A 27,435-nucleotide genomic window follows, 5' to 3' on the forward strand; every position below is an offset into this window, starting at 1 on the left:
ATGGGTCCATGCTGGACTACTCCCCTCCCCAGGGCGCTAATACTAGTAATGATGACCCGCCTTTGCCGGACAACGCCACGTCAACTGCTGTGGTGGACTCTGTGTCAGAGAATAGGGCCCAGGACCAGTCATCCCGTGCAATAACCAGGTCCAAGACTGCCCCTTACAAGTGCAGAAAGGAACCCTCAAAGGACAAACAAGGCCCCAAAAACAAGAAGCTGGAAGGGGGCCCCAAAAAGGAAAACTGTCCCAGTAGAGCAAAGACAACAAGGTTGGATGAGGATGGACGGAAAACCTTGGAACTATATGATGAGACGGAGATTGCGACACCTTTATTGACTTTGATTGCCCCCAATACTCCAGAGTCCCCGTGGTTACCCTGAACAGTGCTTTTTGGGATAAAGTGGGGACTATTATCGCTGATTGTTTATCGCCTCTAATTAATGGATTGGCAGCTATTGAAGCAAATTTACTCACGCTTACCAATGCCCTAGATCAGAACTCCAGGGTTTTAGCTAGCCTTAGCAATACTAACAACAAGCATACACTCCCAACTTCCCCTGGTGTTAACCACACAAGTGGAGCAAGATCATTGCCAGACCATCAAATGGCCCAGGGGGCTGGGAGCTTACAACTGGCTAAACCTGGGCCAGCTGCGAATGGGCCGGACAGGCACTCCCAAGCTAAGGACAAACCTAGAAATGATCACAGTGTAGCTTCAAATCCTCAGTATAACACTTAAACACCAACCATACGAATTGATTTACCCCCTGAATGCAGCCCTCATGTAGTAGTTCTAGCAGGGGTACCACCGCTGAAGAATGGTAATGAAGAGTCAAATATGTCACTAAAGAACAAAGTTACTGAATGGCTTAATAAAAATAGACCATTACCGCCAAATGTAACAAGTGAAATTTTGCTTGTCCGAAGGATGTCATGGTTGGGCCACAGAACCAAGGACATATTGGGAGACTGTGTCCTGATTAATTTTAGGGACACACGGACGGTCTCTCACGTATGTCAGTGGATCCATCCCATACCCGCGCCAGCTATCCAGTCTCTCCCCCTGTCGTATTTGTATCCCCTCGTTCCTTCGCGCACTAGGATTGGCAGAGATTTAGATTTGAACTTGGTAGGTTCCTCATCAGTTGCAGGTTCTAGCCAGGGAAGGCCCAGAGAATCTTTGGTACCCATGGCCGTTCGCCTACCTAATAGATTCAGTTGCCTAGATTTGGTGGATTGACTGATTTTTAACAAGCTGTACAATATTCCTGGGGGTACAAGTGGGGCAGCTCCTGAGGTAGAGCGGGGAAAGGGGGTTGAAGTAGGAAGAAACAAACATGATGAAACAGGGGATAGGAGCGGTGCAAGATGTGAGGTGGTCACATTGATCTCAGTTGCTGCAAGTAGCTGCCCACCCATCAGGGAGTCTGTAGCTGATCCTACTGAGGAGGGCAATCCCATGCCCACCACTCTAGGTAAAGGAGGTCTACCCGAGGAGGCAAACGTGGAGCCACCCAAGAGAAGAGATATGGGCTCAAATGTAGAGGTAATACAATTACTATCCTGGAATCTGGCAGGACTGTCCTGTCCAGAATGGGGATCTTTTGTGGATGAAAATGATGTGTGCCTTTTCCAAGAGACCTGGGCTCGTACATAGCAATTCAGGATGGGTTTTGCCTCTTTCCATGTCCCGGCAGTTTTGGGAGGGAGAGGTCATCTGTCATGAGGTCTCACAATCTGGGTTGGATCTCATTTGAGCTGCAAAGCCATAGCACTTAACACCTCCTCAAAAGACATCCAATGTGTGGCCCTTGTCTGGCCCAATGCCTATAAATTAGCATTGATTAATGTATATTCACACCCTGTTAGCATAGGAAGAAAGTCCAGCACTATCGAGGACCTCTCCTCTTTCATTTCAACAATTCTGAGCGATACCCACATATTGGTGGGGGTGACTTGAATTGCCATTTTGAGCCCCTAGATGGACTCAATGAAGGCGCCTTAATGGCAGAGGATGACCATTGGTCAAGTCCTATGACCCAGGCCCAACCCTAGGGCATGGTCCCCTTTTGCCATGCAGGTCACGGCACTAACCAATACTCACTCCCTACATGTATGTAATGGCCGTACTCCCTTGGACATCCCAGCCAAATGTACATTTAATAAATCGGGACAAATGTCCCATCTTGATTACATCCTGTTGGAAACTAGGCTCTGGCCTAAGGTAATAGATTTCACTGTGATGACAAGATTGGACAGCGACCACAATGTCCTAATTCTAAAAATGGGCCTGCCCAAGATCGGCAGGAGTGGAGCTCTACCCACGGGGGATATTGTCAGCGACCTTACCCTGTCTAATAACAGGCGTAGAGTTAGATGGTCTAAATTTAGGGAACATCCAAAACAAATAGCAATATTGTATAACTTGGCAATTCCCTTTCTGACAGAGGTTTCAGTGCTAGTTAACCAACCATCCCCCTCTCATTTTCTACCACAGTTGGAGGTCCTCCACGGGGGCCTAGTATCGAACTTGGCTGAGGTATTAAACCCTAGGGTGTATAAGAAGGGAACCACAGCCCCTCGCTGCTCCTGGTACAACACAGAGTGTAGGAAAGCCAAATCAGAGCTATTATTGGCCCTTAAAGACAATAATAGAACTGCAATAAAAGACAGGAGGGCTTATTACAAATGGCTAACTAAGTGCGCGGAGGAAGAGTGGGACCATGAAAAGTGGTCTAGCTTATCCTCTGCATTAAATACCAAAGATTTTCAGAAATTCTGGTCCATAATTAATACCGGCTCTGGTGAACTGAAAACCGCTTAAGAACCCAATGTAGCAGCAGAAGTATAGGAAGGCCATTATCGGGCCCTGTATTCCAGCGAGGCCCCTCCTGATGATTCTGCCAATCTACCCATAGCTCGTCCACCATCCAGCCAGAGATGAGCGAGGTTACAGTGGCTGAATTGTGAACTGCTATTAACAAGCTCGCCTCAAGTAAAGCACCAGGTCTGGACAAACGTCAGGGTGACCTCTTTAAGCATGAGCCCTAAATTTGGGGTCCTTATCTCCAGATTGTCTTTAACGCAATCCTGAGAGGTATGGCTGTCCCTAGTACTTGGCTGGGAGCAGAGATAGTCCCTATCTTCAAGAAGGGCTCACCTCTGCTCCCATCCAACTGCAGACCCATAAGCCTTATTGATGTCCCTCAGAAGATCTTTGCGGGACTCATCTTGGACCGGATACAGGCCTGGATGGAGGAGTTTGCAATACTTAGCCCCTATCAGGCAGGGTTTAGGAAGAATACCTCCACCGTGGACCCAATTTTTCGACTAGTGCTTCTGCACTGGAAAACGGTGAGAATAGAGGGTGGGAGCCTCTATATGGTATTCGTTGACCTTCGCTCTGTCTTTGACCTTGTACCTAGGGGAAAACTTTGGAGTGTCCTTCTCGAGCTGGGCATCCCCATTCATCTCCTTTCTGTCCTGATGAGGCTACATGAGGCTAACTTCGCCCAAGTTAGATGCTTACACTGACCCTGTTTTGCCTCTATGTCAATGGGGTAATCGCGTATCTAAATGGAGTTCAGAACAATGATGCGCCTAAGCTTGCCGGCAACAGGTACTGGCAATAATGTTCGCCTATGATACCCTCTTGCTCTCTAGATCCCCAATGGGTATCCAGCGAACATTGGATGGCTTTGTAGAATTTGGTATTGCTCGGGGACTGGAGATCAACTCGTTCAAAACAAAATGTATGATCTTCAATCCACCTAGAACTACAAGACCTAACCCTACTCTAGGCCTAACGAGACTTGAAAGGGTAAGCACTTTTGATTATCTGGGGGTCACCATTAACACCTTGGCTGCTGTGACTTTTCCCCTCCTGTGCTGACATTCTATGAATACCATTGTTCATGACGAGCTCAGCTCGTCATAAGCAGAGCTCCACTGTGCCTCATGATGAGCTGAGCTCGTCATGAGCAACGAAGGGGTTAATGAGAGCCTGTCGTGAGGCCCCCAGCAAACCAAATCACAACTAAAACTTGCCCAAATTTCGGGTGGAATTCTCAGACTATCCAACATGTCCATGATAAAACCGCTGGAGGTCTATAAATCACAAGCTAGGGGTGCTAGCATGTATGGGGGCGAACTATGGGGACATTGCAATAGAACTAAAATCACCAGGGTCGAGAATAATTATATATATATATATATAAATATAAGGCCAATTGATGAGGAGTTAGCCTTAAAACCACTTAGGGACTGGCGCCGGCTCTGGGTCACACCGGAGCTGATGAACTACAGACAGGAGCTCAAAGAAATACTTACTTGTACGAGCGCATGCAAAATCCCCTGGCTCACCTTCATTAAGAAGGAATTTACAAGGTTGGGAGTCCCTGTCTTATGGGCTGACCCTGAGAGGGGCTGTAAACAGATTTCGCGCACCATGCTTACAAAGGCATTTCGTGCTGAGAACCTGAATGTGGCACTGTGCAATCCCAAAATTGGCTCTAAAACTGCTTCCTTCCTCATGGTTAAATACTCATACCATTTTGAACGATTTTTAGATGACTTTACCCAGTTTTAGCCAGAAAATTGTATGTACAATGGAGGCATGGAGTATTACCTTTACGAGCCTTTACTAGTGACTGGTCAACTCCTGCCCCGAAAAAATTTCCTGTTTGTGAATGTGATACTGAATCGGAGTTACATGTCTTCTTTTTTTGTCCTGCATATTATAAACCCAGGAAGTATTGGCTCGTCCCTTTGTGTAAAAATCTTGGCTTCCGGCAATGTGCACAGGTACTCAGAGTACTAAAGACTGGCACAACCGGACCCATTGTATTCGCTGTTTCGCAATTTCTGGCAGCCATGTAGCGCACGCGCATAGTTTCAATTACCCATGGTTAAGTCTGGCACATAAGTTAAGTGACTTATCCTGCTTTGCTTAGTGTTTTTATTAGAAACGTATTTATTGTTCTAATTTTAAATGTGATCTGAAAGTTTCTTACTATGATTAATCGAGAATGTCATCTATTTGTATCACTGTTATATGTTTTTATTGCGCTTTTATGGTACTTTACAGAAATAAAGATTTTATAAGATAAGACTACCAAACGTGTTCCTGATAAGAGCTTCGTTTCATTTTACATATTAATTTCATATTTCTCAATAGATCCCTGTCTGGGCGCATTGTTGGAGGTGTGTGGTGGTTCTTCACCCTCATCATTATCTCATCCTACACTGCTAACTTGGCGGCCTTCCTGACGGTAGAGCGGATGGTTTCTCCCATCGAAAGCGCAGAAGATCTTTCTAAGCAAACAGAAATTGCTTATGGAACTTTGGATTCTGGGTCCACTAAAGAGTTTTTTAAGGTAAGAGTCTATGAATGAATAACTTGTTGTATGTCCTGACAGACCTAAAATATGTGAGGCTCATATTTGCTATCACAGTTTAAATTGTTTTTTTGAACCAACGTACTTTCTAAATCATTGAAAAGAAGTACAAAATGGGACTTTTGTAGACAGAATTGGGCTGCTTTATGACTGAGGTGAAGAATCTACTTATCAGATATGTGAAACCAACCACAATTTCATGTTTTTTTCTTTTCATAGCTGTTGCTGTGAACAAAGGCCTCGTAGCCCGAGGGGATTTAAACCCCCTCAGGCTCTGAGAAGCCTTTATTTTTCTAAATTATAAAATTCTGTCCTCTGGGGATGGAATGTTCTAATAGCCTTAGAGCCCTTGAAATGGGCTCTACCAGCCATTAAAGGCCTGCTTCCTTGTTAAAGGCCGTCGCCTTCCACTTTAACACTGTAGCAGGCCTTTAATGGCCGGTAAAACCCACTACGTCAGGCTCTAAGGCTATAAAACAAAGACCAGCGGCAAGGGTAGGTGACCTGGCGCAGTGACGCTGACTTACAGGATAATTATCCTCAATGTGTCATAGAAAGGGTATGCAGTTCCTAGGCAAGAGCCACCTGAAGGGGTGAGTACAGAGAGTTAGGAAGTGTTCCATTCCCTTGGGGATGAGGTGTCCTGCGGGAAGATAAATGGACGTGGAGGAGGGGTAATTACTCCTTACGGAACTATGACACATCGAGGATAATTATCCTGTAAGTCAGCGTCACTGCGCCAGGTCACCTACCCTTGCCGCTGGTCACTGCGCCAGGTCACCTACCCTTGCCGCTGATTTTGGTTGCTTTTGGAAGCTGAAATCTCCATGTGAAAAAAAAAAAAAAAACCTTATAATGCCACAGGGCTTGGTAACACAGATGTTAGGTCTACAAAACTAAAGCCTTACAAGCAATGTATCCTTCATGTCTCACTATAGTATGCTTTGAGCTGCAAGTGACACCAAAGTGAACAGTTAGGGAGCAGAGTCTTAGGAAACCAGTGGACCATGGTCACAATATGTGTACCTATAATTTACTCCTCTTAAAAATGTATCAATGGACACCCTAGTGGGTATGCTGCATCAGCTGCATCAGCTGCATTTCTTCCTGATCTCAAACTGTAACCTGCAGATCTGCTGTAAAAGAGTTCTTTGAGGTGAGGTACGGGCTGTGAAGCAGTGCTTACTTTGTCGATAGACTCCCTGGCTGGACAGTGCTTACTAAGCTTACATAATGATGATGATTCACACAACACTTGTTTTAAGCACATCATAGTAATATATACATGCACTGACAATGTTTCATGACGAGTAGGAATAAATACTTTGACTGACGGTTTGACTTGACAGCAGTTTACAAATATACCTACTCTTCAAGGAAATGCTGAGAGCTACATTGACTTTAATGTTGTACAAGTATTTTGAATTTGTATGGGTTATTTTTTCACAAATTTGCAAATGCACAATACCCCGGGTGTGATTACATTATTTTGCTGCCTTATTTATCACAAGCATTTTGGGCAACTAAATTTGGCTCATAAAATTAGCACATGCCGTTTATCATTAAGTTATACACTTCTCTCTCAGGTTAGATTTTAATTATAAAATCCAGTGTGAACATCCTCACAAGTCTCAGGCTTGTACTAATGTAGGTAACCATCTTATGTGATGTAAAACATCACCCTGGCAGGAAGTGAATTTCTGGACATTTTAAGAAATACCTGTGGCAGAAGCCACCATCTAAGCAAGTAATAAGATTCGAATCACTGTATCATTACCTCACATTTTGTAAATGAGTGTTGTGTTTAAGAGCTACTCTGTTGGACCTGCCCTCTCTGCAGAATCAACCCAAACCTTTTGCCTTCACCCCTCCTATATTTCTGAACCTATTTCATTGGATTTATGACACTATACACTTTACCACGGCTAACCAGTGCTAATGGTCTTGTACTGTCTACTCTAAACATGGTCACATTGGCTTACACCCAATTGGCTCATTTAATTTACTTATAAGTCCCTAGTAAAGTGGTATTACATGTACACAGGGCCTGAAAATGAAATGCTATTAGTGGGCCTGCAACACTTATCGTGCCACCCACATTTAAGTAGCCTTTCTAAAAGAAATCTCAGGTCTGTCATTGCACCCTGTCAGATTTTAAGTCACAATTCTGAAAATGCCACTTTTAGAAAGTTAAAGTATACAAAAAAATGATTGATAGAATGCTTGAATTAATCTCAGCCACTGTAATTAATGGAACTGCATCCCAATCCATCGCTATTTTGTGCACCATGTCACCTCAGTTTGAACAAAGCGATATACAAACCAGTCTAGACCCTGCTAACGCTAGAAATAGCCCACCCCAAACTGCCAAGCCAGGTCCTCCTTGAACCAGAACACAAGCAAACCAAGACCTGTTTTGCCCTAGTCATGTGTGCTTCAGCTGGGTACAGCTTGGTTCCAAACTGAGGTGACACGGTGAGCAAAAGGACAATGGGTTGGAGTGCTACGCCAAGCTATTGCCAGTGGTTAGACTCCCATCATCATTTCTGTGTTTCATATACCACCCTAAGTGGCAGTGGTATGTAGAGACATTAAATCTGTCCACACTGTGTCACTGGAACCAAGCTTAACCTGGCTGAAGAGCCCATAGCTTGGGTGAAACCAGTCCTGGGTTGCTTGTGTTCCAGTTTAGGGAGAACCTGGATTTGCCGTTCGTCCTGGACAGTTCCAATGAGGAGCAGGGTGAAGACTGGTTTGCATATGGCTGAGTCCAAACTGAGGTGGCATGGAGAGCAAAAGAACAATGGGTTTAAGTGGAACCCCAAGCCATTCCCACTGATTAGACTTATTACATGCAGCCTTCCATTGCCATTTGTGTATTTCACCTTTAGAAATTTGGCATTTTTTTGTCCTAACCATTTGGTGCCTAGAACCTGCTTCCTAGGTCACATGACTAAGTGTAGTTGTCAGTTGGCCTTGTGTATTCCTACAAGACAAACATACAATAGATCGCCTGGGTGCTGGCATGATGGGCCATTTAAGGCAGAATGGGGGCGGAGTTATGCACTGCCCTACTTGCACTTCAAAGACACTGCCTCAGCTCACACAGAGAGAACTTCACACTACCCTATGGTGACTGCTGTCAGACTGGGACCAGAACAGGTTGGTAGGAAATTCCAAACATCTCTGTGAGGAGAAAAACTCCAGATGATTCTCCCATTTCAAAGCTAGCACCAAGTATAAAAACAAACATTTGCAATGCAATCGGTCTCTCCTTTGGGATCTTATATGTATTTAGCTATGCAGCACATTAGCCTGGGTGCTGAAACATCTACGGTTCTTTACCATGGAGGGAAAGTAAGAACTAAACTGCGTGACACGCCATGTATGGGAACACATGAAGAGAAATATTGCCTTTTTTGCTGGAAATGATATAGTCCAAAGCTCTGTTTTTAATATAAAATCAGGGCCTTCGGTGGTCAAATCACTGAAAATACTAGATTTGAATTTTTTTTATTGTCTACGGGTGCTCGAAGAAGACAATTTCTACAGTTTGAAATCTAGAGAATGATAAAGTGATTCTGGTATTTTACTGACCTCTGCTGATCGTTTTCTATCAAGAAAGTTAAATAGAGGCAGTTGCCATAAAAATTAAAACAAGAAAGTCCCTCAGTAGAAAGCAATTCTGGTATTTTACTGACCTCTACTGGTCGTTTTCTATCAAGACAGTTAAATAGAGGCAGTAGAACAAGCCAAACGCAATTCTGGTATTTTCCTGACCTCTGCTGGTCGTTTTCTATCAAAACAGTTAAATAGAGGCAGTTTAACAGAAAAAAGTCCCTAAGAGGAAACAGATAAGTCCTAGGGCTGATCTCCAGAGCCCACAAAGTGCATACACATATAAGTATATGCTAAGGTATATGCAAGAGGTCTCAAATGATCGACCTAAAGAGACCCTCAGACCCATTCTTCAATGCACTTCTGGACCTGTGGATACTATACAAGATGGACTGCCCTGCTGCCAATGTACTGCCCTGTTATCTGAGGCCTGGCCTGCTATCTGCGAAGGAAAACTGCTCATGAACCCTTCATCCCAGTCTACCTGAGTGATTCCAAGGGTTAGTTAGCTGGCCTCCTGATCTTAGCTACAGGGACACAACCAAATCCACAGACCTCTCTGCAATTGCCCAGTTGACCTGTTGTACTGGACCTGCCTGGACTTGCAACTAGGCTTGCTTGAGCCCTGCATGTCTCTATTGATTCCCAAAATGTGCTTCTTAGGTCCTGGACCCTTAGTGTGGCACCAGTTGAGCTCCACCTGGAAGAAAAGGAATAATCCTAATGCTTTGGACACTATCTATGGGGAACAGCCCTTTGATGCAAAGGTCTTGTTGCCCACGTCAAAGTCCAATGCAAAGCTCCAGTGAACTCTACTCATCATGCTACAGCCACCGCAAGTGAGGCCCCGCAATGCGGGATCTTCTGCCAATGCAGTACTCCAGCAATGACTAACCGTGATGCCTAACAGAACCTTCGTGCTACGGAAACGACTGTCCCTGACATGCAGCCTGCTGTTCGTGTTACAGTGACCGTCCTCAATGCTCTCCCTGCTTCTTGCTTCCTCTTGCATTGTCAGCAGAACTCCTCATACTGGATTCTAGAAGATAACTTTTTCCATGGGACTAACTTGTTCGCTGTCAACTTCCAGTGCTCCATCGTGGTCAGCCTGAACTTGTGACTTTCCCCCAGTCTTGCATGACCAGATAACTGTGAGTGGCACATTGTAATTTTAGGTGCTATACTTGCCTTAAGGTTTTGAAATTGCATATCTCCAGTTCTACTAATTGAACATTTGTTATCTTGATGTCAAATAACTTATTATAATATACTCTTTTTTTTAAATGTGTGTGAGATTTTTCTTGTGCTGTGTTTTCACTTCATTACTGGTTGAGTGCTGCATAAATACTTTACCCATTTTTTCTAAGTTAGGCCTGACCGCTTTTGTGTTAATCTATCAAGGGGTTAAGAGCAGGTTAATTTAATGACTTTTATTGATCATCCTGACAAGGATTGTGGCTGTTACCTTAGAAGTGCTCATACTCCTACAACCAGCAACCCAATTTCTCAAAATTCAATCCCATTAAAATAAGAGAACATGTAAGCATCAATTCAATATTTGTAAAAAGTCATAAATGATCATCAATATAAATTTAAGGAAAATGAAGAACAGCATAATTAAGAAGTTTAGGCTTACATTACAATAGCCTCTGAATTCCAATGAGGCTGGTAACAGCAGTTACTGGAAGCACTAGAAGCAGCCAAAATCTCAGTTGACAGTTTCTAGGGAAATTATGATTTACCAGGGCCTACAAATATCGATTCCCTTGTAAATGCTCAAATCTTAGTAGAACCCAGGGTCCAAGTCATATGAGCTGGATTTTTCCACCCTTGGACTCATTGGTACCCCCAGTATCGATAAATGTGGGGATGGGGAAACACTTGTACATCTTCTTGGCTGCTCTTATTAAGGTACTTAGGGACCAATTCACAAAGGGCCACCCTTAGCACTCTTGGCAGATTCCCCACAGTCACGGCAGGGGGCAGAACTCGTGACAGGATCCGTACTGAAATTACCATTGCGGAGTTCCCACCACAAGTGCAGACCCCTGCCATGACTGCAGGACCTCCTCCACAAGTGCAGAGGCCCTTTGAGAATCATGGCCTCTGTGTAGTTGTTCTCAGTAGAAGTCAATGGAGATATCTGCTAATGTAGAAGTCAATGAAGAAGTATGGCTTAGGGAAAAGAGCGGCAATTCTGAGCTTTTATAGGCAATGCCATAAATATTTATTAAGAGGAAGGAGTCAAATGTAGGTAACTCATAAATACTCATGGTGCAACTGCCGATGTTTGATAAAGCTACTAACTGATTTAGTACAAATGACAGAACCTAACACCCCTATTGGTGATCATTCAAATGCTTTGTCTAAAGTAGACTCTATGGTGAAGAGATCTAAAGAATTGAAAAAAGTATGAGTGGTATGTAGGTATCAAAAACAGGGTACAAAGTCAGAAGATGTACCAAGTAACCTCCTTTATTACAGTCTTTAATTGCAATTGTTACAAAGCATCAATCACATTAGCAACAATGGTTTCAGGATGAAGCTGAACATGGTTCCAGAAACTTGGAGAAGGATTGTTGCTTGATTTGTGGGCAAATGTTTGGATTTTTAGGAGTAATTTCTAATTGTTCTGGTGTATGTCCAAGCCACTGGACAACAGTATTTGCCTTCACCTGCATAGGCCAAACTCAATAGTCAGCAGTGTGGCATTCAAGAAGCCACAAGGGATCGGATTTGGAGTTGCAGATATTCCTTGCCACATTTACAGGGAAATCTAAATGGGTAAAATGAGACGCATTGTGGGTTAAGCCAGCGGTATGTTGCTGATCACTTGTGAACAATTACTAATACCACCTTCATTCAAATTTTAGGAAGAAATCTTGATGAACAGCATAATGCAAAAATAGCATAACACGTTAGTCTGTTTTGGGCTCAGTGGGCCTAGCTAAGGGTTGGGGCCCGCTCCACTGCAAGGGCTGCAGGAGCATGCATTAGGTTCCTGAGCCACAATATTATTATGGAACTCAAGAATACATTAGATGCTATTTGACAACTACTGTCCATCTTAGAGAAATGTGATTTCTGAGTGGTTTCGTGGCTGGGAGGTAAGTAGATATTTGTTTTACTTTGACAAACTATACTTTTGTAAACACAGTCTTACAATAAGCCAGAGGCTATATGATGTTTTCAGACTTCAGGGCCTGCAATAAAATATCCCACTAGAAAGTCATGTTGTTTCTTAAAACTTTCTTGATGTTTATCAATAAATGTATATATCAGGCATACTGTAACCTAAAGTAAACTAAGCCCCAACTGTAAACCTGGATGAGGACCTCATAAAAGTTCATTTTGGGTAGAGCACAGATCAACAGATCCCCCTAAGATATGCATCTACAGCACTACACAGACTTTTCTTGCCTTTTAAAATCTCAGCTGAGAAATTTTGGTGTTTGGGATAGTGATTATCCAAGCAGAAAACCTAGATGCATTGTAGGTTTGTGAGATAAAAGTTGTAAAGCAACAGGTGTTATCCCCACATTGCATTTAAACGTCATAACTAATCAGAGAGTTGACAGCCAATTCAGAAGAAAACAAATTAAAAATATCCATAGGAAATCCTTCTTGTAGCCATATTTCCCCTGGAGTTTGGGGTATTTGTTTTACCTGGATAGTTTGTCATTTTGTCTCTCTGCTGTGTGGGCATGTCAGACAAACCCTAATTGTGTGCACATTTCCATGAGAACAGGAACCAATGTTTCCAATGTACTTGCACATTAGACATTTTTGCAGTCAGCTCTAAATGGTGCATAGATGGATCCATCTGTGCAAATGTCAAATTCCAAAAGAGAGACTGCAACAAAGCTTTCACAACTCCCTGGGCTCAAACACAATGGCACAATCTGGGTAGGGACTACTAATGTAAGGAGATTCAGTAATTACTTTTAGGTGTAGTTCTATGTACGTTGCTAGCTATACTCTGAAAAAGAATGCCGTCTGAGGACCACCTGCTCAAAAAACCAGTTTCCTGTAGAAGGACTGATGAGTGTGACTCCACTTTCCCCTTTAATCCCTGGATGTGTAAAGTAACTATTAGGTTCAAGGAAGCTGGCTTCTTGGTGGTTGAAAGGATGAAGATATTTCAGCATCTCTAAGGACCCCTGATGACAGTGGAATTTGTGGTCTGGTAAGAAAAGAGTGGAATATCTATGAAGAAAAAGAGACAGATCAATCTAATTGTAAGAACACCAGTAAGACTCATGGTCACTGTAATTTAAGCTGTGGTTCAGATTAAAAGTAGAGGAAAATCTTTTTACTACTCAAAACCAAGACCTGGTTTTCAAGGGGCTCTCCATGGATGTTTGGTCACTTTGTGGGGATCTGGAGGAAGAGATACACACCTAGATATTGCATTGTGCCTGGAGAACTAGGAACAGGTAAACCTTGAGAATAGGAAAAATACCTACAGTGTGCCTAGCAATCTCATGATAATGTTGGCTATATTTTCCATGGTTGTCTAACAACTTTTGCAACATGGCTCTTTACTATCATCAGATTGTAAGACTAACATTTTGTTCCTTGTGGAACTCCACAAGGCTACAGCCTCCATTTTCCGTATTAAAGGAGCTTACATTTCAGACAAAGAACTAAGTCAGGAGACAAAACTCTTGAGGGAGAACCTCTAGAATTAACTAATCTTGCTCCATTGCATTTAGCTTCAGAGGAGGCCTTGGTCCAATTTAATTGCTGTTTAGGAAATAACATTAATGTGTTTTGGATGCTTTTCTGTGGTTGCTTTTAAATATTGTTAGAGCTTCTGATTAGTGCATTAATTCTTAACATGTTCATGTCTGTATAATCATTAGATGTTGCTCTTTCTAAATTATAGGTTCATTTTGAAAGTGCCCCTTTCTACACCCCCAAATAGTTTGCCATTATCCTCTACTTTTTATGCCTCGTTTTTGCTTCAATTAGATCTCTGTATATTAACCAGTGCTAATGCGCTCTCTGCTTAAAATATGGTAGTATTGGCTTATCATCAATTGAAATATTTAGTATTTCATTTACTTACAAGTCCCTAGTAAAGTAGTACTACATGTACCCAGTGCCAGTACATCAAATGCACCTAGTGTGCCTGGAGCACTGAATGTGCCAACCACTTAAGTATCCATTTAACCAAGTCTCAATTCTGCCACTGCAGAGCCTGTGTGTGCAGTTTTAAACTGCCATTTTGATCTGGCAGAATAAACTCTTTGCCAGGCCCAATCTTCTCTATTTATACATATAGGTCCCCGTAAGTTAGGTTCTGGACTACCCAGAGGGCTGTGTACAATATATGTAAAAGGCAGGACATGTACATGTAAGTTTTACATGTCCTTGTAGTGAAAAACTCTCAAATTTGTTTTACACTACTGCAAGGCCTATCTCTTCCAAAGGATAACAATGGGGTTACCTTATTACAATTTATAATTGTAATTTTGAATTGAGAAGTGATAAACCCTCCAAGTCTGGTGTCTAAGGAATCATAATTTAAAATCCAAACATATGGTAAAGTCAGATTTTATATTGCAATTCTGAAAATGCCACTTTTAGAATTTCACCTTTTCTTGCTTTAACTGTTTGGTGCCTGTAGCCTGTCTCTGATCACATGACTAGGTGAAGTGGGCAGTTGGGCTTTGTGTTTTCCTCCTAGACAACCACATACAATGGGGGCTTAGGTGTGTTTCCTTGGTCCATTTGTAGAAGTATGTGAGGAAAGAGCAGTTTCACTTGCACCTAAATAGGATGTGTCCTGTCCACACACAAAGGGCTGCATACCCCCCTGTAGTCAGTCTGGAGCCAGGGCAGGAAGGGAGGACATCTGTGCTCTTCAAAGGCATGTATTTGAAGTTTCCCCCAACTCAAAGGCACCACTGGGTATAACCTTATACACAAAGGAGCTACAGGGGTAGAAAACAGGTCATCCCCACTCATATACTAATACACAATAAAGACCTGTTCACACAGTGAATCTCACCCTCAGATTCTCACCAGTGTTCACTTTTCTTTCATTCACTTTAGACACATTTCTGTTTTGGATTGGTGGTTGCTGACGATGGGAACCTGAGGAAGCTGGCGAGTACCTTCCTGCTCAATCCCATGGTGTTCCGCGAGGCACCACCAACTCTTTCACACACTTTTTCTTACTTTTAATCTCTTCTCGCTCACCTGAAGTATTTCCTTCACATGAGGGGAGGAGATTGATGGGGGATGACACTAGGTGGAATCAATGCAACGGTTATAATTTTAACTTTTTCCGCGCTTAGAAGTGGTGACCCAGTACAGAGAGTATAAGAGTAACTGCTGTTCCAATGGAAAATCTGATTAGATTGGTGAGGATCTGAGGGTGATATTCACCGTATTAACAGGTCCTATATTGTGTTTGACCACTGGGTATAACCTCTGGATCTCAGACACCACGATTTCAGTACACTTCTGGACCTGTGGATATTCTGCCAGGAACAAGGACTGTATTGCTGCCTCCTGATCTGAAGCTTCACGCACAGAATTGGCTTCCACCCATCTGCATCTGGACTCTGCCATCTATGAGTCTACCCTGCCAAATAGTGCCTCCCCAGTCCTGGAGACTTAGAAGTAGGCCTAACATACTTGCCAGCGGAACCAATGCATCTTTTCAGCTGAGTGCTGCATCCCCGAGTAGAACTGATGCATCTCTTCAGCTGAGCAGCACATACTCAAGCAGAATCGATGCATCGTCACTGCTGCGTGGATTGGACCCATCGCTAAGGACTTGCATTGCCACTGCAAGCCAGATTATGACCCACGGATCGTCTCCGGAACCACCGCTGCAAATGCTTTCCCTGGCAAAGTTTCTCACATCTTTAGATAGCCGCAGCTTTGAGGGGTTAAGTCAGCTGGTAGAAATTCATAACTTTGCTTAAGGGGGAATGTGGAGGAATTATCATTCGATTGAATCTTTCATTGGGTTTGTTATGAGAGATGGCTGCTGCCTGTCCCGGGGGCGGGAAGGGGGGTGGAGACTTTGGGAACGGGTGATAGTAATTAGTGTGCAGAGTGCATTAATGAGGCTTGTTAATGCATTGCCGCCCAGCTCACGTTTGCCCCCGTGCATCATATCGGCAGGTTATTAAAGAGCTCCAGCCACCGCGAGAGTGAACCTCATTTGTGAGCAGCAGGTCGGGCATCTCCTGAGCCAGTGCTCCTTTTCAAGCCTTCCTCTCTGTGTGTACACCCTGTAGCGGTCCACAGAGGAGGGGACGCACCACAATGTACACCATGTTTTACGCTCCATGCCTGCTTCCTACAAAGATCTATGGGGGAGGACAGGTTTACAGTTCATCCCCCTGGTGTGCACCTTAGAGTAGTGGTTCCCAAACGTTTTCGACCTGCGGCTCTCTTGGCCTATTGGGCATTGGCTGCTGCTCCCCTTTCTGTGACTTTTTTTTTGGGTGGGTGGGGGGAAGTAAGCCCAGCCTCAGGAGTACATTTTTCTTGCTGAAAATAATTTAAATGAAGACGATGAAGGAATTAGAATCATAGATGTAATCACTAAGCACCACTTTAGCATCACTCAACATCACTAAGCACCACCTCAGTAAGAAGTTGCTAGCATTGCAACGACAAAAAATACTACAAGACATTTTTTATGGTAGTTCATTTTTTAATTGGGTCATTCGTTGTACAAAATATTGTCTTGGTTATATACAAGGTAACAAAAAACTTATAATACTTTTTTATTATAACTTTTCAACATGCTGCACAGCACCCACAATGCTCTATAATATAGCTTAAAAACATTGGCAAAGCCGAGAGCACAGGCTATTTCCACAATAAACTTCCAATTCAATATCTCAGAGTCTACTATTTGGAATGTAGACATTTTTATATTGTAATAGTTACTGCATTCCGAGGTATATTTCTTAAATAATGTGGAATCATTTTACGTGGTGTTTTCGCTGTTTTACTGTTTGAAGTGTTGCACAGCTACTTTACACACAAGTTAAGCCTCACTGCTCTGTGCCATGGCTACCAGAGGGTGTGTACAGGTTAAATAGGGGTTTGCTTGTACCTTACCACAATAGGTTTGTGGTTGCAGCCTGACCAGGGCTTATACCCCAGTCAACCAACAACCTAATTTCTGACAGTTAGTGAATGTGAACATTTTATAAGCATAGCTGCATTATTGTTTTTGTGTTGCTAGTAAACTTTCATACACAATTTTCTCAGAAAGAGTTCCTAAAGGTAAATTTGGGATTAGTCACATAAACTTGTTTTTCCTTTGCTCTTCTAGATTATTTGGACTCTGTGAGACTTGGTGGAACTCACACTTACACTTATAATAGTTCAGCTGTATTGTTTCCTAAAATATCCAATAGGCCAGGTCCAAAACAGTAATATTCCGCATTAGCAGCAAATCATGTATTTGTCCACCAAGTGTGATTTAGAAAGTATCTCTTGAGCACTTAAACCTTGATCCCCAGCATCCTATGCCATTTCTCTGTGTTTCTTATGGAGAGTAGAATCCTGCATAGACGTTACTCCCAGTAGATTGCCTTCTTTTTTCCCCTCTTTTCCACTTATTCAACCACTCTGTTAGGGCAGTTCCCACAATTGTCTTTCTTCAATGTCTTAATTAAATGCATTATTGATTTCAAATTAGTCTAATTTGTTTTGAGGCCATTCCTTAAAAATGTTATTTAGAAGGAAATATATTAATATGCATTATAATACATGGGATTCAGTAATCCCTTTAAAAATGTCTGTCTGCAATTTCTTTATGATCAGGGAACTGTGTCACTAATGATAAAGAAAGGATAAAGAAAGGATGTTTGAACTGGACTGTTATAAGTTATTACCATTGATTTCTGATGTCACAATGCCTACTGCTGGAGCCAGAAGACGAGGTGAAAGGCAGGTCAGGTTAAGGGGGTTAATTGAAGCAGCTGCTTAAAGCAACAGAACTTTGCCTTTGTTTATTTTTTATTAAAAATGTTTTTGTCCTCATTCACCGCAGACCACAGTGAAAAAACTAGCCGCCAGTACCTTGTACGTCATCGGGGAGGCAACAACTGATGGGCAGCACCCACCAGCTTGTACGTCTGCGGGCTAGAATGGCACAGTCCCAAAAGAAAGGTCACGGTCACTCTCCAGTATAGTCCAGGTGACACTGGCAACTGTTGAAGTTGGCAATGAAGGAGCGGAGAGTGCTCAACACAGTCTGGAGAGATCCAGAGAGGCATAATCATAGGTCCAATATTTGTTAATTGGGGAATCAATTTACATTTCTTGTCCGGTCTCCCATATCTAGGCATCTGACCATTTCAATAGAAAATCCCAATGCTTTCTTCCTCCTGCTCTGGGTCCCACTCTGATCCAGCCTAGATATCGAGAAAACCGAGGACAACCAATCAGCGTACAATGGAGGTGAACATTCAACCCACTTTTTACATATTTCCCTCCTACCCAACAACATAGCGTAGAAAAGGAAAGACCTTGCTGGGCCCGTAACTTCGCTGGATATCCCAAAAATTGTCGGAGAAAGGCTTACTTGAATTTTGAGGCCCAAGGTATCTAAGATGGTTTTGACACTTTTTCCCAAAAGTATGCAATGGCCGGGCACTCCTTAAACATGTATAAATCGGGGGCTTTCTCTAAGCCGCATTTCTTACAACTAACTGAAGGCCCATCCATCATCTTCGACAACCTTAAGGGGGTTAAATAGGCCCTGTGGATCTTAAACAGGCGATTCCTTCTCAACCATGCTGGCTTAACAGTGGCGAACAGAGTACTGAAAGATGTTTGCCAATGATGTTCCCAAGGTTCAGCCGGTAGGCAGGCACCCCACAGTTCCTCGGCCAATTTAGAATTCTCAACGATTGCCTCTTCGATGCTCCAGTACCAAATGGAAACCTCCTTATTTCCTCTTGGTCTACCCACCAGCTGTTCCTCTAAGGCGTTACCAATGCCTATAGGTGATTTCAGATTTTGGGCCCAGCTTCAAAGCTAGATGTAATTAAATTTAGAGAGTCCCCCCTCCATGATGCTGTGAAGTGTTGACGAGGTTAAAAGTTTGCCCTCTTGAGCTAAATCCCCCCACACCTTTGGCCCGGCCTCTTTAAGTGGCAATGAACGTTTATCTTTCAGGCACTCCGGTGCACCAGGGGAGTCCCACAGGGGGGCCAAACTAGGAAAGTAACTAAGACCTGTCAGCCGCCTAATATTTTCCCATGTTCTTGCAATTCCCTGTGGAACATTTTTATCTTGATCTTGAAGAATTTAGGTTCCCCGTATTTAAACAGGAAACCATCCTAGGATAGGCTAGCACCCTTTAGCATTGCCGAGAACATTGCCCCTCCCCAACCCTCTCCGGAGTTTTTAAAGCATCCTAGAATGGGATAGTTGAAAGGTCCAAGCGTAGTATTGCAGATGTGGCAGTGAGAGTCCTCCCTTCTCCCTGCTGCGTGTCAACTTCTTCCAGGCGATTCTGGTCCCTCTGTAAGCCCATATGAATGAATTAATGGCCTGCTGAAGCTTATCTATAAGTGATTTGTCAAAGTATAGTGGGATAACATTAACGAGGAAGGTGATTTTAGGAGGCACTACCTTCCTGACCAGGTTTACCCTGCCAAAGATGGAAAGAGGGAGGTGGGCCCATGTCTTCATGAGGCTCACACACTCCTTTGTTACAGAACATTGCTTTTGTTTGTCCTACTCCGTTTTTCAAGATTACAATAATGAGCAGAGAGAAAATATTTAGTTTTTTGCACTCCCTTAGATAGTTAGACAAAAGCTAGAATCTTTCTGCGTGTTTATACATATTCCAAGCTACTTCCGCTTTTATTTTTTTTCCAAGTCTGACTTGAATTGAACTGTTTCTAATATCTGTTTGCAACAAATATCTAACAGGTTTGCACTAAAGTTTTTATGTTTATTCTTCATGTTTGCAGACATGTTCACAATTTTATATGAAAGAGCTACCCAACACAGCTTTATGTGGTTTGTTGAAAAGGTGATAATGTGAATATGGGATAAAGTAGCCCCTGACGTACATTATAAGGCTATTGCAAGTCACCTCAGAGTTCCACAACCTTATAAAGGAACTCAGCCTTCTGCCTCGTTCTTCTATAGGCCTATGGAACTCCTCAGTGATTTGTAATATCTTTATAATGTATGGCAGAGGTTTTATATCCTATATATATTATAACCCCACCTAAGTTTTGTGAGAGTTTGAATTTCATTCTTAGTTAGGCATTATTCTATGATACCAGGTACATGGGGAAGGCGTCTATTTTTCGAGGATTGAATTTAAGAAGGGGCCATTTGAGAAGCGGCACATCTTGGTGTATTGGACCCCAAATAGAGAAAATTGTTAATTCTGTAGTTGTGGTATGCCTTAGGAACTAAAGCCAAGTTTGGTGGTGTAGTTTTCAGTCATTTTGTGAGCTAAAGATGTTGACCAGTTTGTATACCAGTTTGTATGCAAATATACAACATTTGATCTGCTTCATGGTCTCCACAGGCTTTCCATGAATGCATTGCAGATTTGTTGAGCATGTAGGATGACTTGTAATTAGTATAGCAGTTTGGTATTTTGAAAGATCACAGATTGTATTCTCACGTGCTTTGTTTTATTTTCCTTGTTGAATCTGGCCTATTGAAACTTTGAAGGCTCTTCTTTGACAAATGTATTTTATGGAACATCATGTTAATGCCTGTATTTAAAGCAAGTTAATGTGCTTGGATTGAATCTTGCTGATCACTACTGCAATGTAAGGAATTTGTATCTTTCCATGGCCATACATAATTCGATCTTCCCGAAATGCACTTCTTAAAGGATGTGCAAAGTTACTAGATAACAAAGCTCCTCTTCTATTTCTTAAAAAATGTATTGATGAAAATAGTTGGTCAGCGGGATTAGGATTAGCAATATTTCCTGGCATAATTTCTGGAGAAAACAGAAGAACTATCTTAACAATTAGGTGGAAGATGATCGGAAAACCCAAACAATCAGTCTGAAAACTTGACATTTGTGGCATTTTAAAACATTCTGACTTTCCTAGCATTTACTTTGACAAATAGACCATTATCTGGGTAGCGGAATGTACAAAATTGAAACCTATAATTTTCATATACTGTCACATCCAAGCTCAACACAATGGTCTGGTTTATCCTCTAATTTGTCCCTTTACTAAATGTCCTATCTTTTATATGCAGAGACTACGCAGTCATAAAGATACTGCTAGTAAAAAACCTGTGTGGATAGCAAACAATTGAAAACTTACAGTACATTGTACGTTTTTTTGTGTCAATCATTCATTTTGCCAGCCACGAATCTCATTAAAAGGAACCTACCTATTTCATGGGAAACCTCATGCCTCTTTACCTAAAATACTGTGTTGGGTTGACATACTTACAAATTAATTAAAAAATGACAGCCAGAGAAGGAATGTGTTGGTGGCCCCTGCCAGCTCAGAGGGGGCATTAAAGCCCTGAGGTTTCCTTCCTTATACAGTAGCCTCTGACTGTAAGAGGTAGGCCCTTAGATTCCATTAGCTCGTGGCACTGTCATGTGTGCATTGGTTCCTACAGGACAAATACAAACAGATTCTACAAGCTTGTGGGTACTCTCTTCCATTTTGTGGCAACAGCCACCCACAAGATCAGTGAGGTAGACAAGACATGAGTTTGAAGTTTGGGCTACATTCAGTATGCCGTCTGCCACCAGCCTGCCACTGAAATCTGAAATTAAAATCACTGGTGATTGCAGAGAGATCAAAGGTGCCCAGTTTCAAACTAGGGTAACGGATGTGTCTCTTATATATTCTCAGCCCATGATGATGAAGCCTATTTTAGTCTAGCATATAATGTTGCAAGGGCAGCTAAAATAACTAGACCCAGGTATTCTTATGGATAAACCTAGTCTCTACAGAACAAAACATCTATTTTTAAATTTAACTCAGCATTAACTTTTCTGATTATCAAAGTAATATATCCATTTTATGCAGTGCAAACTATGAAGCTAATAATGTTTTAGAGAGGAGCACAAGCACTTTAGCACTGGTTATCAGTGGTAAAGTGAACAGAGTCCTCAGGCAAACAAAAACAAATTCAGTAAAATTATTAGGGATGGGAGAAACTCCCTGAGTTTCACCCTGGGGAATTCCTGGAGTTAATTAAAAACTCTGCGAGATTCCACAGAGTTCCATGAGCGGGGGGAATCGGCATGTTGTGCAGATTTTTAATGGTGGGAGCTTGTTCCATGAAATTTCAACCATTAGGCGGGTCCGTAAATACGGTGCACCCACTACATAAACAACGCACCTTAGCGTGTGTGCTGAAATTTCACTCACATGGCTACTTCCACTTTTGTAGCAACCTCACCTATTTTTTGAACACTTTGGTCCTGAAGAAAGCCTTACAACTACTGTAAAAGGCTGAAACATGTTGACCTACACCTAAGGGATATCGAAGTAAAATTTTTTATCTTCACTGTATCCCAGCTTCAGTTTTACCATGTCCTAAGGCCCTTTAAATAAAGTTTTGCTTTGGCATTTCTTAGAGGTGTTTTTATCTCACCACTCTCTGAGCACTCACCTCACTGAATCACCAAACCCGCTCCGCTGTAATCAGGCATTGAAGCACAGCTGGCTTTCATTCAGCAGCCCAGCTGGGACCACAATAATGAAGCATGCCACCAACTAGGCTGGTGTGTGAGGGGGTCTTCTTTCAAATCCAGTGGATGTTTGTACTCTGTGGCACCATACTGAGTCAACATAAGTGGTAATACTTATCTGTAAGTCCGTCCACGTTGTTCTTTACTGTTATATTGGGGAAGAGTACGTCTTATTCCTTACTCTCCTTCTGTTTTCCGTTTATTAAGCAAAGAAACATGATGGCATTTATTTGAAGTGAAACAACTGATTTGTGTAAAAAGGAATTAGAGTGCTCTATCCCTTCCAAATAGTGATCTAAAATTGACATGAATGGACGGAAAGCTACCACTAGTGGGTTATCAACATCCACTGAAGAAATACTAGAAACTGTGATTGTGCTCGACACTCCTGACATACAGGGCAATTCTACTCTCTAAAGAAAAAGGTCATAGCCATGTAGTCACTTAGTTTAAAGGAATTTTCACTGTATTGATAATAATGCAAGAACATTATTAATATTTTAGCAATCTGCCATTTTCATGTGCACTTACCAAATAGGTAGCTGGCATTTGGACCTGTGAGAACTGTGAGTTTGTTAAACACTTTCGACTGTGTGATTTATCCCTAATTGTGGCAACTAATTGGCAATTGCAATTTTGCCTATTTGATTTCTAGGCAGGTCCACAACAAAAATGTACAAAAAAGGTGCAAGTGGCACAAAAGGTAACTGTCACATCAGTGCAAACATAGTAGGAGGGCTGCCAAGCAGTGACCGCAGGCTAAGATGTGGCATGTTACACTCCAAGCATTTTGATTTGTTTGAGTCTAACTCGAAAATTAACAATGTTATTATTAAAGTGTGCATGCACGCCTACAAGTAGTCCTAGTTGCATAATGTTTAAAATGTTTAAAATTAAAACAGGCAGTTAGATTAATAATTCTGGTGTGCCAGATTCTGCAAATACTATTTCCTACCTAGGCTGAGGTAGTGTTACCATTCTCAAGTCAGGTTTATGGCTAAAACTACAACTGTTTAACTTGGTTTAAGAAATAAAGTAGATATGTTATTGTTATTTAATTACCTTATAAGGAATTTCAAATTTTTTGGCAAAAATCACAAATATGTAGTCTAGAAAGCTATTTTATTTCCCTCCAAAATCTAGAATCCTCTAACTCAGTTCTGTAAACCACCCACCTCATAATGTGTCTGCAACTAGATTTCACCAAGACCTGCATTCTGCATCAAGATGATGTGAAGTACAGCTGTTAAGTTCTCTACCTGGAAAACAAAAGTCCTTCTGTATATATATATATATATATATATATATATATATATATATATATATATATATATATATATATATATATATATATATATATATATATATATATATATATATATATATATTACTTCGAATCTTCTGATTCCCACCTTATGTTCAGAAGTCACGGCACCACAGCAGCAGTAAGTTTAGATTATTTTATACTTTTATAACACCATGTGCATTAGCAACAGGATGGCCTAAACGTTTCGACTACACTTAGTCTTCAACTGGAACATAGAGTCCTATGTGTCTAGACAATTTATGTTGTGCTCAGTGTGAGTGCCCTCATCAGTTTCCATACATTTTTAAAAACAACTAGACTTCCAATCATGAGCATATTTACAAGGCCTAATGTCAGCGCCAGTTTACACTAAGTTTTCAATTTTCACATCACAATTCTATAGTAAAGTACTATTAAATGATTTATGTGGAAGAAATAAAATGGTTTGAAGTGCAGGTATGTGAAAAAAAGGGGGGAAATAGTATGTCGTCCATAGGTTTTCCATTATTATATATATATGTATATATATATATATGCATATATGCAGAACTTAACATTCCCAGAATCACAAAAACATACTGTATGTGTTGCTGTTGAGAAAAGGATGTAAAGTGAGACAACTAGCCCATACAAATTCAGTTAGGCATTTTGTAATGTTCATCCACATGGCAAAGATAGACATTGTACACGTAGACATCCGGAACAGGCCATTCCAAGGGCTAAGTAACTCCTCTCCCCCAAGATGGTGCATTGGACAGAGGGACTGTTTTAATATGTTATCTGGTAGTGAGAAGAGTGAGATATATCCTTTTACTAGACAAGCCTATTCATACATATATCAAGATAATGCATTTAAGTTAACCTACCATCATTGTATTTGCCAAAAATCCCAGGAATCACTGCAGAATCTGAGAGGAGTTAGGATGGGTACTTTGCAAAGATAGTATAGGTGACCCACATCACATTCTGCACTGTTACTCCTATATCCTGAGGTATCCACCACTAGGATGGCTGGACACTGTTTTGGACCAAACAGGAGAGGAACACAGAAGATGGATGCAGTTTCTCTCTGCCTGTGTAAGGTTTGGGAACTGTGCCCAGTTGCATCTGTATCTTGGACTCTGAAAGACTACTCTAAGAGCTGCGATACCTAGTCCTTTGCACTCAGTTAGAGCAAAAAAGGAAATAGGATACTGGTATGATTTAGCAGAGCCGCTGTTGTGACCCAAATCTACCCAGGGCGAGGAAAAAGGATGAGGACCCCAAGGACAGAGTGTGATTTGCTACCTTGCAGAAAGCCAATAGGATCCGCTTAAACTAAACTTTTGGCTGTGGTTTTGAAAAAGGGTTTGTGAAGGATTCCTCCCACTGACACCCCAGTAAGAGTTTCTGAACATTTGGAAACATCTGGAGCATGGAGGAAGGAATTATGTTTTGTTAGCCATAGCCTTTGACCCTCAAACTTCATCCAGACCTTACTCCATCACTTAGTGTTCGGGGAGGGTGCCTTGGACCCAGTCTACTATATCCCATAATTGTAAACTAAATATTGGTTTCATTTTGTTCTCCATACATTAATGACATTATATAAAATAATTAACATCTCCTTGTCTGCTGAACTACTTTATTGCCCTTGTGGTGTTCACATGTTTACATGTTCTTCTTTTTCTAAATGTGTCTGGATATCTGAGTTATTTCTTAATTTTAATGTAATTTTGCTGCTGTGTAATGCTTAAACACATTTTTACTAAGAGCAGCCTGATACTTTGAGCAACTGCTACCAGGGAAATGCCCACAATTCCTTACTGAAATCAACGTTTGCTTTCTATGAACCTAATGTGTCACTTTGTGAGTTGTTCTGTTGTTTTACACCACAGTAATAATATCCCTACTATCCCCCAGATTCATCATCGGCATGTTTTGAGAGTCTGTAATAGCGATTAATAAGGAATCGCTATTACAGACTCGCAAAACAGGATTCATGTAGGAATCGCAATATTTATTGCGATTCCTACAGCTTCCTTATTTGCGATTAGCTAATTGCTAATCACAAATAAGGAATAACTCCCCATTCATTCCTATGGGCCTAAATAGGAATGAATGGGAAGACATATCAATGTGCGAATCGCTATTAGCGATTCGCATTTTGCGTTTGCGATTTCAAGGGTGCAGGTGTGTCCAAAGGATACCCTGTTGCACCCCTGAAATGATATTGGATGCTGGTGTTACGCACACACATGTCCCAAGGACATGTGTGTGTGTAACATACAACTTAGAAAAATGCACGTAAGTGCATTTTTCTAAGTTTCCTCTATTTACCACGAGGTTTGACTTTGCGGTAAAAAGCGGCCCAATATTGCGAATTCAGAATTTTTAAATGTTTCATGAATTGCATTTAAGGAATCTCAAATAGAGATTCCTTAAATGCAATTCCTCGCAGATTTGCGAATTCTATAATAGCGATTTTTGCATTTGGGATGATGAATCCCAAATGCAAAAATTGCGAGCCGATTTTACGTTGATTAATCTAGCTGATAGATTCCAAGTATAAAGAAAAACACTAATAACCTTATTTCTCATGATTTTTATTTCCCCAACCCTGTGCCAAACCCACCCCTAAGACCAATAATAACCCTCAATAACTCTTATCACTAGTTTTCTCTAAAAGCATAACTCTACAGTATCCCCTGCTCCAAGTTCTTTTGCTGATGCCATTCCCAACTAAAACATATCCCTAAGCTATAGAACTGCCTGTGTCAATTCAGTATTCTAATATAACCATTACTGTTTGAGCAATCCTAAATTTAAACCTTGCTGTCGTTCCAACCACAATTGTGTCTAGAATCCTTGAATCATTCAGAGTGTACTGCATTTTATCATTATTACAAAAATTATAATTACCATTTTAAAATGAGACATTTCATAATGGCTTGATATACCTTGTATAGTACTGTTAGCCAAAAGAGCAAGCATCTTATTTCAAGGCCTTTAAGTAAAATACAGTCACAATTCCTTACTAATAATGCAACATCTAGGGGAGTCTGCATTACCCTTTACAATAGTAATAATCTGAAATTCATTACAAGCTAACAGACTTACGATGTGTGTACCAAAATGGGATCAAATAAATAGAAGAAACTTGGTGCCAATAATCTCTGAATTTTGCCAAGTTATTTGGCTTTTTTGTGAATGGGTTTTAGATGTTATCCTTGGGCTACAACAACAGTTTAACTGTTAGACTAGACGCTACACAGGATACAATATTTTTATGATTTTAAAACCAGCTTTCACTCTTAAATATAAATGAATATGTATTGTGTCTGCTTTGCCAACAAGTGCTAAATCACATTTTCACATTTTTTACAGAGGTCTAAAATTGCAGTTTTTGATAAAATGTGGACGTATATGCGTGGTGCCGA

At 41.4% G+C, this 27,435-nt stretch overlaps 1 protein-coding gene across 6 annotated transcripts in view; it reads left to right on the forward strand.

The window, feature by feature from the left end:
* Positions 1 to 27,435, forward strand: part of GRIA2 (glutamate ionotropic receptor AMPA type subunit 2) — a 531,232-nt gene that overhangs the window by 494,723 nt on the left and 9,074 nt on the right. For all 6 annotated transcript variants that reach the window (XM_086962351.1, XM_086962349.1, XM_086962346.1 and 3 more), the window contains exons 12-13: positions 5,180 to 5,378; positions 27,383 to 27,435. The exon at positions 27,383 to 27,435 is cut by the window's right edge and continues 195 nt beyond it. In XM_086962351.1, coding sequence (XP_086818477.1) covers positions 5,180 to 5,378; positions 27,383 to 27,435 — 252 coding nt within the window. The remainder of the gene's footprint in view (positions 1 to 5,179; positions 5,379 to 27,382) is intronic.

Source organism: Lissotriton vulgaris, chromosome 3_1 (assembly GCF_964263255.1).
Source record: "Lissotriton vulgaris chromosome 3_1, aLisVul1.2, whole genome shotgun sequence".
Lineage (NCBI taxonomy): Eukaryota > Metazoa > Chordata > Amphibia > Caudata > Salamandridae > Lissotriton > Lissotriton vulgaris.